General features: G+C 36.0%; 1 protein-coding gene across 1 annotated transcript in view; it reads left to right on the top strand.

Moving 5' to 3' along the window:
* The first annotated feature begins 317 nt into the window (after window positions 1-317).
* LOC18423529 (DNA damage-binding protein 1) overlaps window positions 318-12557 on the top strand; it is a 34955-nt gene continuing 22715 nt past the window's right edge. The window contains exons 1-7 of the mRNA XM_006828130.4: window positions 318-603; window positions 1181-1229; window positions 4216-4275; window positions 4377-4468; window positions 6885-6936; window positions 7235-7297; window positions 7530-7579. Coding sequence (XP_006828193.1) covers window positions 500-603; window positions 1181-1229; window positions 4216-4275; window positions 4377-4468; window positions 6885-6936; window positions 7235-7297; window positions 7530-7579 — 470 coding nt within the window. The 5' untranslated portion in view covers window positions 318-499. The remainder of the gene's footprint in view (window positions 604-1180; window positions 1230-4215; window positions 4276-4376; window positions 4469-6884; window positions 6937-7234; window positions 7298-7529; window positions 7580-12557) is intronic.

The following is a 12557-nucleotide window of genomic DNA, read 5'->3' on the forward strand; positions in this document are numbered from 1 at the left end:
CTTACAATCCATTTTTTTCTCTTATCCATACATCTTTATGTGGAGATGATCAATTTAAAGATATTTAAGCATCAAAACAATCTCTTCTAATGAAATTTTTGAGGTAAGCTCTATATAAACTTTTCCAAATAAAACTCTTTTAACCGGGTCTGATGCATAGCATCATGGATCGTGAGGTTCACATAATTTTCACCTCATGTTGACTACAGTGGCAATTAAACCCACACATTCGCACGTGTGACATTGAAATTGTTCCAGGTGTACATCTGTCGTAGCGGCGTTCCCGTTTGGCTGTCTCCCACCTCGCCATCTCTCAAAACGCATTCTCGAAGCTCAGCCCAAAAGTGAGAGGCAAAGACGGCTTTCTCTCTCCTATCTAATCGTTTGTAGAGAGTGCCAGACGTAATAGGGCGTTCCCTCTCTTTATATATATATTTTTTAGGATTTTTTTGTTCTCTTTTCTCCATTTCTAGGGTTGTCTTCTCTGATTTTCTGAATCATGAGTGTCTGGAACTATGTCGTGACTGCTCACAAGCCCACAAATGTGACACATTCTTGTGTGGGAAACTTCACTAGTCCTCAGGAACTCAACCTAATCATAGCGTAAGTGATTTGCCGGTCTTTTTCCTGTTATGGTTATTTATGCCTTGTTCTGTATTGGGGTTATCAACTTTCCTTCTTTTGGCCTTCCAATTTTTGTTTTATTTTGTTCTATTCATTATATTGTTTGGAATCAGAATAGCTTCGCACTGGTAAATAATTTGCTTCTCGTTCAATAATTGTTTTGATGGTGTTCACTCCAAATTCATGCATTTTTAATCAGGTCTCATTTTCTGACTCTTCTGAGCTCGGGTTCTTGTAACTTTCAAATTTTAAGGTTTTATTTTCGGTTTTTTCTTCTATGATTATAGTCATTTCCACTGAGAATATAAAATTTGACAGTTGATAAGTGTTTACTTTTATGATTCTTTCTTATGTAATATGAAGAAATTTTATTTGTAAATTGACCAGTGATATTCATTTTTTTCTAATATTGTTTATTCAATTGGTAAATTTTTATAGCAAAACTAATGAAGTTTGGCCGTGAAGTGTGTAAGATTGAGCTTATATGAAATCTCTTATTAGTTTGCATTTTCTGAAGCAAATCTCATGTTCTTTACTTTATTACTCTTTCTCCCAGGAAATGCACACGCATTGAAATTCATCTTCTTACTCCACAGGGTTTACAGGTATGCAGCAAAATTCGTGTCTATTGCTCGTAAAATAGTCCAAATACTGCATTAGAGTTACTGCTGCCTCATGTTCATTTTTCATATTTGAAACTATATGAGAAGTTTATTTTAGGAGTTTTACCTTCTTTTCTGTTGTCTTTACAAGCTCCTGCTGGCGATTTTGATAACATAGTACCTGATGTGAGTGATCCATGTGGCAATTTTAGATGACCTTTGAAGTGATCTTTTGTTGTATTCTGGAGATCACACTTGTGTGCGATTGATACATTTTTTTTTATTTTTTTATTTCAAGAATAATATTGAAGGGGTACTTGAAAGCTTGCAGATTTTGTACATTATTTGGTCAAAGAAAGCATCATCTAAGAGCTTTGTAGAGTTCAACAAACTGGAGGATAGAGAAACACAAATGGTAGTGTGTAGTTTGGACGGCAAGCATAGAATCATAGTTCTTGGGATCGGGTGCGGGGGATCATGATGGTCTAGAAGATCCCTATGGATGGGAGCACTTTCCATACAATACATTTCTTAGGGATCAAGATCCCCAAATGGTAGGAACTTGATCCCAACCTTTTTGAGATCTCGATCCTGACCTTTTTGGGTCTTGCTTCCAACCTTAAAGAGCCATCTGTTAGACATGAATCCATATGAATTGCCACCTTTGAGGGCCACCTAAAAGTGGTCATTTTGATATTCTCTCTAGCAATGGTCAAGAAGCAACTTCAACCTCGAAACTCTCGAGGAGTTCTAGATTGGGCTTTGTGTTGATATTTTGGTACTACGCTCTTTTGGGAAACACAATATTTTAGAATCCATGTCTCAAAGTTATTTGAAGTAAGAATCCACCTTGTTAGTTGTAAAGTTGTTTTTTCCTTGGCCATGTGGTGAAATAATTGATGTTCGTCTCTTGATTTTTTTCGGCCAGCCTTGTCTTTGACAACAACATGGGTGAAACTTTGGTTATTGCTTCTTAGCCTCTCTGCTGAGTGTCCTCGATCATACTCCCCATCAGGTCTCCCATCATACTCTGCAATAAGCAATCTTTCTCACGAATTCTTTTCAAGCCAGGGGATTTGTTTGCAAATGTCATCCATGGTCTTCACCTTCCACAATTTCAAAACTCTACTTCACAAGTTGGACCTTAAAGGTTCAAAAGATTTGACCATTCTGTCATCCTTGTCAACATGGATGATTTTGACCTTATGTATAACAATAAGTTCTCAAAGTTCCAATATTATCTTTCCGTCGTTCATGTTCCTGTATAGGGGCCAACCAATGACCCTTCCCTAACTCCAAGAAAATCAATCTCCCAGTTGCCACAATGTCAATGACAGTCCATGTTATGATTGCAGCCATCAAGCTTCAATTATATTTTTGCTTGAGATTAGAGATTTGGATCCAGTGTCTGCTTTTTAAAATATTTTAGGGAGTTGAACTTGCCACCCACTATACTCGCTACTTGATTGCCCAGGCCATCGAACTTGACTCAGATGGTACTGCACCATTGGAACTTAATTTTGGTTAGTGGTGAGATGATGGAGTTCCCATTTTTTCTGCTATTCATAGGTAACTAATTGAGAGACTTCTCTATCTTACAATCACCCTATTGGACTGTGTATGCTATGAATATGTTAGTTCATGGTTCCTAGGGATATATACCTAGGTCTTTGCATTGTAGGAGTTTGTTGTATTATTTGTGATGTCTGAACCCTATCAAATTCTTTCTTGTTGTTATTGTATTTATCCATAGGCCTCTCTTTACTTATTTCGATGTTGATTGGGTAGGTTAGTCTATTGGCTGGAGTTCTACAATCAGCAAACTTTTCTTCCTAGGGCTCCCTTTGTTTTATTTAGTGTTAAAAAAACCAGTGAGTCGAGCTGGCCAAGTCGTTGGAACTGCCCATTTTTTTTTTTTTTTTTAAATCGAAACCAAAAATATCAAAGATTGGCTTTTAGTTATTTTTGCGTTATTTTTTTTCCTTCCATTTTCATTCCTACTCTTATTTTTTTTCTTTACTTTTTTTAATTTTAATTATTTTATTTTATTTTATTTTACTTCCAAAAACATGAAATACTTGTTTTGATTTTGATTGGTTAGTTTTTATGTGATTTTCTGAGTTTGTACATTTTTCTCCTAATTTCTTTAATTTTTGTTTTTCAATATTGGTCGAGTTGCCTATGCCGACTCACCGAGTCGACTCAAACCTGGAAGGCACACAGTTCGGGAACCTGAACATTTAAACATTGATTTCATTCATTCATTCTGTTTTTTTTTTATCATTCTCCCTTAATTTCTTGGAATGGTAAAATAGAGTTAGAAAAAGCAAGCCACTCTCCTTGTAAACTGTGCTTTTAAGCTAAGAACCAGATGATGCCGCAATGACCAGTATTGTTTGGTTTCAACTACTTTGGATGATTTTGGGTGTTTAACTTTCTCTGTCTAGTGTCTACAACGATCATATTACATCGCCCTTCTAATTTCTGTCAATTTGTTATTAATTTCTGTCAATTTCTTATTGCATGAGTGCACTTCATGCATTGCTGATTATCACTTGGTTCGATATGAGTTTTTTGTCATTCTATCAATGTGTTATGTCTATTGTCTGCCTTGTGGATTGTTGATTTCTTTATCAAATCCCACAGAAGCAATAGACATTAGTTCTGAGTCTAAGAGAGTGTTGTGCATTGCTGAATACAATGGGTGCTTTTGTGCCATGAAATTTCTTTTTGCTCTTTGCCTTAATAATTTGAATTGTGTATCTTTAAATCACATGTAATATCTATCATTCTTTTCCTAGATATCTTCCAAAAGTGGGTTTTTGTAGCATGCGACTCTTTTATGATTTATATTATTATAGGAAATAAGACAATACTTTTTATAAAGTTTTATCATACTTTCATCTAGTAGTGTTCTATTTGTGACGACTGAAGTTATCTTTTATCTTATATTGATGCTTGAATATAAATCTTTGTACGGAATTTGCAGCCTATGTTGGATGTTCCAATATATGGAAGGATAGCAACACTTGAACTCTTTCGCCCACATGTGAGTATTAGTATTTTGCATTGAACTGCTTTACAGTTCACATTTTTGTTGTTCATTTCTTGATGGTGAAGATTAAATGTCTTGCGCTTGTTCATATGTAGGGTGAAGCTCAAGATTTTTTATTCATTGCAACAGAAAGATACAAATTTTGTGTCCTTCAATGGGATGCTGATGCATCTGAGCTCATCACAAGGTGTTCTTTAAAATCTGAAATTGATCTTTGCTAATTTTGTGAAACTATTTTTCTGTTGCTTATTTTATTATTTTCATGTGATACTGCTGTTTTATCTAATTTACTCCTATTACTTTATGTTTTGATGGAGGCAAATTTTGTGTTGGAATGATTAAAAGTACTAGGGTGGTTAGGAATGTTCTAAGAGACTGCGATGCTGTGCCATTGTAGTGCTGTGCTATGTCTTTTCCATTTTTTGTATGAAATGAATCTGTAATTACAAAACTGGGAGAAGATAAACAAGAGTCGAGATTGAGTGCGATCTCATGATAAGAGCAGCACGAATGGTGGATATAGGGGGTTGGGAGAAGAGGCTAGGGAGAGAGGGGAAAGTAGTGGGTGTCAGTGTGCATATTACTTCTTTTCATTTATGAGGTACTGTGGCTAGTTTGTATGTTGAACTCTAGCTTTTTCACTGCCTACTTATGTATTTGTATGAATTCCTCTATATGAGTCCAGCCTATGTTGCAGGATGTGTATCACAGATTGTGCCTTTATTGTGATTCAGCATATGGATGATGCCCTTTGAGTTGAGTTTGTTTCACTCTTTTGAGTCTGGGCATCCTTTGTGATTTTGGCCTTTGCTGGACTACTTTTTTGGGGAAAGTTAACTGTTGTTCTTTCATAGACACGATACTGATCATAGTAGCATTTGTTGGTTATTGGATGAACGTTCTCAATATTTTTCTTCAGCAGTTACATTCTGTCTTAGATACGTAGCTCTATCTTTTGACTTTGATATATCCATCTCTCTTTTTTATAAGTTTGTATAATACACGCCTAAATCAGCAGTTGGAGTTGTGTTCAGCGTTGGATGACGTCCTTTGAATTCAGTTTGTTTCAGTTCTTTGATTTCCTCTATGAGAGGTTTTTCTGTTGTGGACACTATACTAATCATAGTATCCTTTTTTGATTATTATATATATTCTTCACATTATGTTGCCTTAGCTGTTACGTTGTCTTAGATACAAATCTTTATCTCTTAACTTTGATTTATCCATCTCTCATTTTAATAAATTTGTATTAGTAGCCTAGTGCCTAAATTGGACCTGGGAGTTATCTTCATGATTGCAAGGTTCATTCAGGATCCACATTTGGACAATGAAACACCCTAGTGAAAGATTGTTATTTGATGTCATGTGTAAAAAAATGTTAATATGATGTGACCCTTAATGGAACAGTCATGGCCTCTCAGGTTTAGCTGGTGCATAAGGGTAGATTTACTGCCTACCTTTCTCATTCTGGTTATCAGTTATGATATTCTTATTGCTTTTGGCTTAAGCTATGGGTTTTGCTGCTTTGGTCCCATTAATGGAGAAATATGGCTTATACGTAGTCCTTATTAGCTAAAATGTTGCGGATGTGCCTTTTTCCTTTTGTTCGTCCTCCTTGGTAGTAGGAATTTATGAAGATTCCATTTGCATTTATCTTTTGATTTCATTTAGCAGAATATAGAAGTCTTCTTATGGCTGCTGTTGATCAGTTAAATTTTTTTTTTTTAAAGGAAGATATCATTAAATGGGATGAAACTCTTTAAAATATAATTAAAGGGGTGAAATATCCATACTTACACTTGAGGGCATATTGTTTTTTTACTATTTCACTTAGATACCTCCTTAAAAAATTCTTTTAAAATACCCAAATTACCCTTGTCCAATATTTGGAACGAGGAATCATGAGGGGCATTTCAGTAATTCGACCCCATGAGGCTTTACCTGAATGACAAAGCTTTACTTGAATGACAAAAATCCCCTAGTTGTGCATAAGGAACACATTGTTCTATATTAGTAATTTGGAACGACTAAAGGTATTTTTGTCATTTTATGATGCAAAGCATTTAGGTGCAGAATGACAAAAATGCCCCTAGTTCCGCATTACAAATATTGAACAAAAGTTAAATATTTGTGAATACAAAACAACTAAGGTATTTTTGTCATATGGATGAGGCCTCTTTGAGGGTGAAATTACTAGAATACCCCTCATTGTTCCTCATTCCAAATACTAAACAAGGACAATTTCGATATTTTTAAAAGAATTTTTTGAGGAGGTATCTGAGTGAAATGAGAAGGATTCATGTAGCCGACCCTAAATAATTGGGATAAGGCTTGGATGATGATGATGATATGAGTGAAATGAAAAAAGAAAAAGTATGCCCTCAAATGCTAGTAGGGATGATTTGACCCCTTGAATGATATTTTAAGGGTGTTTTCCCATTTACTTAAAAGTGGGTTAGTGGACTCCTTGAAATCTTATTTTACTTGTTCCTTATTGTTAGAGCCTTATCCTTGTTTTTTTTTTTTTTTGAATTTGAATATTTGTGCTTTTACGAGCATTATATATCTTACACATTGCTAGGGTTTCGTTTGTGTTTTTGTAGGGCAATGGGAGATGTCTCTGATCGAATAGGCCGTCCTACTGACTATGGACAGGTTTATTTTTAAACTTGTCTTTTATGATTATTTATGCTTGCTTTTATTAATATTATTTAGTTGAACAAATTTGTACTATTGTAATATTTGGGAGATCTTTGTAAGTTATGGGAATTGTAGGCCGTCTTCTTGGACCGGTAATAAACATTTGCTCTTTAGTTTGCAAACTAGAGACATGGTTCGGCTGCGTTTTATTATCATAGTCACTTGGCTTGGTTTATCTATATTCTGTTATATCTTTATTAGATTTTGACTGCAGTACCTTGTGTTTTGACTTTTTGTTTGTTTGCCTTTTTAGATTGGCATTATTGATCCTGATTGTCGACTAATTGGCCTTCATCTTTACGATGGCTTATTTAAGGTGTGTCAAAATTAAGATTGGTTGTTAGTTGTTAATTCAATACCATGGTCTTATTGTATTTTTTGCTGATATTTTTATACAACCTGGAAATTATTATTGAAATTGATCTCAATTCATGGTCCTGTCATCTGCTTTTTTATCACTCTAAATCCTCTCATGTCTACCAATGGGCAATATAATGGAACATAATCATTTTGTGCTGAAAGTAGCTGATGCATTTTTGTTTTATCAGGTTATACCTTTTGATAACAAAGGCCAACTCAAGGAAGCCTTCAATATTAGGTAAATTCCATATTGTATTTTTCACATAATTATATGCTCTTTTGCTGAACTTCTCTTTTTAGTTTGTATATGAGTTAGACATATTAGAAATATGACATGGTTGATAGTCTTACTGAATTTGGTCTGTCCTTTAAGTTTCTTTTGATCGTGATTCCCATTTATGAGCTTTCTGGTCGTTCACCGGAAGGCTATTCTAGTTTCAGACTGGGATAAGGAATGAAAGTCAGATCGTACTAAAAAAAAGAAGCAGAACGAATCAGGGCTAATTCTGACCTGCCAGTCATATGAGCGAGTGGGCGGCTATGAGTTAGTTGGCTTCCCGTTCTTTCATGATAGAGTCTCTAAGAGAGCATGCAAGGTTCCGCCTGAGTTGATTGAGGAAAGAATGACTCGAGGAGTCATAATACCTTATATCAGTTTGTGCTTGCCTGGTTTTAGTCTTTAGGAGCCTTTTTTTTTTCTCCACTGGTATGATGAAGTTTTTTGTTTGAGATGTTATCGTCAGCTTAAATCCATGTCTTTCTTTTTAAAGAATTAACCATAGAACAACACCAATGTCATCTCTAATCTGCTGGAGCTAACTGTTTCGCTAAAATGTGTACTAAGAAAAATTTGAAAGAGATATGACTCCAACACAAATATAAGGAAACATGCACAAAACAATGAACAAATCCGACACAGATAAGATCATATAAGAATCGAGAGTTTTTCATCAAAAAGGATTGGGGAAATGTTCTAAACGCCAATAAGGAGCTTGTTTCATTTAGAGCAATCTTTTTGGTCGGCCGGCCCCCTCGGTCTTCTGCCCCGCTCTTCACCCCTCTCGTGCGAGCGTGTGCGCATGTGGGTAATCCCGGTGCCCGTGTGGTGTGTGTATGGATAAAGCGTGCGTGTGGTGCGATGACTGACCAACAATTTTAAATTTGAGGTAGTACGTACCTCGGATGTTTGGATTCGGACGCATCTGGGCATTTCGCCCTCTTAGATCCCCGCATAGAGTTGCCGTGGAAAGCCCTCCAATGTCGCTCAATGGACACTGTTTGACTTGACTCCCTCACGTTCCTTGCCACCTCGTTGTCCTCGAGTTTGCACACTCTCAATGGTTGGTTATATGCTTGGCTCGGTTTGGGTTGGGTTTGGTTTGGGTTTGGGTTTGGGTTTGGGTTTGGTCCGGCTTGGATCAGGTTTGGTTCGGGTTGGTTCGCCATCAAGGCTCGCAATCAAAGATTTGGCAGTGTTATAATGGGGGAGGAGACTCTCCTTCCTTACATCATATACCCCTTTGAGTTGTCGTACCACCAGCTTGAAATTTGTAAAGACGGCCAAATACTCTATCTCCATGTGGATAGCAATGTTGGGGCCCATAATGAGTGCCTAGTATTCAGCCTTATTGTGAGACTTCGCCATATGAAGGGAAAAGGATAGTGGGACGAGGTCATGTTTGGGTGTGCAGAACACCACCCCTGCACCACTGCGCCCTGCTTGGAAGGTTCCATCAAGTGCATCTTCCAATCGTATGGGAACTTAGTATGCAACACTTCATCATCTAGGAGATCATATGCTAGAGGAGAATCCGCTTTGAGAGGGTGTGCAGCCTAGAAGTTGCTAATGCTTGTCCTTTGATAGCTTTTTGTGGTACATAGGTTATGTCGAACTCCATAAGGAGGGGCCATTTTGCAAGACGGCCTGATGAACAAGGATGGGTCATAAGGTATTTGATGGGGTCGGCCCGTTATATGAGCCGGATTTGGTGTGCCAACAAATGGTGTCGAAGTTTTTGCATTGCGAATATCAAAGCCAAACCAGTGTTCACAAAATCGAACCGGAAGGGTTAATCGGTCATGAGGCTGGGAGTGGTTCGAACCGGAACCGGACTAACAGGAGCAGTTAACCGGACAAACCGGTCAAGTAGATTTTCTTTAAAAAAAATGGGTCAAAACCCCCCCAAAAAAATAGAAAAACTTAGATTAAGTATACACTATCATATTACATACATTTATCTTATAAAAAAAAATTGAAACAACTTTTTATATAATTTAATATTTGAATATTATGGAGATATGCAAGATAATTTATAATTTCACATAAATTCAATTGATGAAGTTACAAAGTCCAACTAACAATGGATGATGCAACAATATATGCTTCTATATTGTTTTAATGTTGATGTTGAAAATGTTGTTTTAATGTTGAAAAACCCTTTAATACAGTTTAGAATTGGATTTCAGAGCGTATCTTTTTGCAGCATGATGTTCTCAGTTTTTCGAAGGGTTGTGAGTCAAGGTAGTAAGAGAGGGCACCTCATTTACTCAGTAACTTGGTTATCAAATCCAAGGTGTGGGTCAAGGTGTAAAGTGTTGCTTCAAATGGCCAAATCACATATTTTAAAAAATTATGGCCAAGTCAATTTTCAAATGGCCAAATCGATTTTAAAAGGGCCAAACCTCATTTACTCAGTAACCTTTTGAGTTAGGTTTTAACTTGAATTTTTTTTTTTTTTATATAAGATGTTAACTTTAAAATGTAGAATTAAGATGCATATTAATAATAAAAAAAAAAGGTTAATTTTTTATCCATTTCGGCATGTGGAAATATGAGAGATGAGTAAAACACTTTTTAGTTTCTACCTCTTTTCTTCATAGAGGCTAATAAACAGATTTAAGGAGTACGAAGTTGCAAAAAATGATAGATAGCTTTTAACAAATAAAAAACAAATTAGAATAAAATGTCACAACTGAGCAAGAAGTTGAGAACTAAGACAACAGTAACATGCACCAAAAATAACCTTAAAAGAAATAAATTTTTTTCTCATATTCATCACAAAAAAAAATATTTTTATAAAAAAAATATATAACATTAAAACCAATCCAACAAGCTCACCAAAAATATATAACTTTAAAAAGAAGGAAATATTTTTTTCTGATATTCATAAAAAAAAACCTATTTTTGTAAAATTACATAAATAACATAAAAAGAGATCCAAAAATCTCACCAAAAATATATAAAATTAAAAAAAGAGAATATATTCTTTTTTTTTCTCATATTCATCACAAATAACATATTTTTATAGAAACAAAATGTAATTTTATTAAAAAACAAATTTTTTTTAAGAACCCTAAAATCGAGCCCAAGAACACAAAAACTTTAGAGTCAAAATCAACCCCAAATCTTTCATTTTTTGAACAAATTGACATGGGGATATGATAGATACTTTAATTAAGATTCCAATGCCCCAAATTTCATAAAGATTTTTTCACTATTGAGATCTTTATTCAAAAAATTACGGATTTTTCACTTTACAAAAATTTCAGGAAAAAAACGCAGCAAAAAATAATCGATATAAAAATATTTAAACAATAGTAAATCGAAATAATTAGTTTATTTGATCTATGAGGCCTTTATTATCATACTTCAGCGATCAATTCAATAAAAATCGATCAATTGATCGATCAAAAATCAATTTGTTTGGATAAAAACAATTCTTCGGGCAGCAGTACTTCGGGCCCAAAAAAACCTCAAATCTTCATCGTTTTGGAAAATTTGAAATATGTGAACGTTGAATCCTTCAACAATGAATCAAAGCCCTCCATTTTTATGAAAATCTATGAGGTATTGAAGCTGCATTTGATAGAATGGCGGAAATTTCTAATTTTCAAAATTCCCATTTCAATCCACCAAGAACTCTTGTTTTTGGAATTTTGATTCAATAATTGACGATTTATAGAAACTTTCCGGTGTATAACATCAATAGTTGACCGAAAAAAACAAAAAATATACAAAAAAAAAGCTGCAAAATCTTGTTCTGTGAAAAATAACGGGCATGTATCAAATAACGACTGTTATTTGATGTGTTGAAAACGCCGTTATTTCGTTAAAACGGCAAACCGAACCGGATACGAAAAACCCGGCCAGTTTATACTAAAAATCGTCGGTTCGACCTCAAACCGGCCGGTTTTGGTGCCGATTTTTTTGGAGAGTGCCGTCTTATGAGGTGTGCCATAAAATCGGCCCTAACCGGACTCGCCACCCCACCGGTAGCGATCTAACCGGCCGGTTTTGCGAACACTGAGCCAAACACATCTTCTCGATAGGGGAATAATTCTCCTCAACACCTTTCATGCTTCGACTGAGGTAGTACAGGTTTTTTTTTTTCCCTCTTCAATATTTTGAGCAAGTAAAGTGCCGAGTGACATCAAGAACCGTCACGTATAGAATGAGAGGCTTCCTAGGAATTGGGGCGGATAAGTCGGGGTTTTTCAAGAGATAAGATTTAATATTCTTGGCGTCCTCTTGACATGCTTCATCCCATTCAAAACGCGTGTCTTTATTTAACAAATGGGTAGAAGGCTTACACCATCCTGGGAGATTGGAGATGAATCTTCGAATATTTGTGAGCTTCCCTTGGAGCGACCTAAGCTCTCGAAGATTTCTGGGTGGTGGAATTTCTTGTATGACCTTGATCTTGACATGCACAATTTCCCACTTGCAGTATCTCACTATGAACCCTAGGAATTTACCCGATTGGATGTCGAAGGCACTTTTTAACAGGTTCATCTTAAGCCGATGAAGATGGTGCCAGCTGAAAACCTGCTCGAGATCCAGTATATGGGCGGCCCTTTCGCCCGATTTGACGACAAGGTCATCAACATTGCATTCCGCCTCTTCATGCATCATATCTTCGAAGACGGTGGTCATGGCCCGTTGATTGGGCGCTTCTGCATTCTTGAGCCTGAATGACATTACCGTATAGCAGTAGACTCCCTTGAGAGTCAAGAAGGCTGTAGCTTCTTCATCTTCAAAAGCCATCTTTATTCGATTGTAGCCCAAATAGCCATCCATAAGTAGAAAGTCTGGCAGGTTTCTGTGGCATCAATAAGCATCTTGGTGAAGGGTCAAGTCGTGGAAATCGATGCACACGCGGATTTGCCAATTTTCTTTTTGTTCGAGATGACATTAGCGAGTCATTGTGGGTATTTCA

The sequence above is a fragment of the Amborella trichopoda genome, chromosome 8 (assembly GCF_054954075.1).
Source record: "Amborella trichopoda isolate Santa Cruz 75 chromosome 8, AtrichopodaSantaCruz75HAP2 v2.0, whole genome shotgun sequence".
NCBI lineage: Eukaryota > Viridiplantae > Streptophyta > Magnoliopsida > Amborellales > Amborellaceae > Amborella > Amborella trichopoda.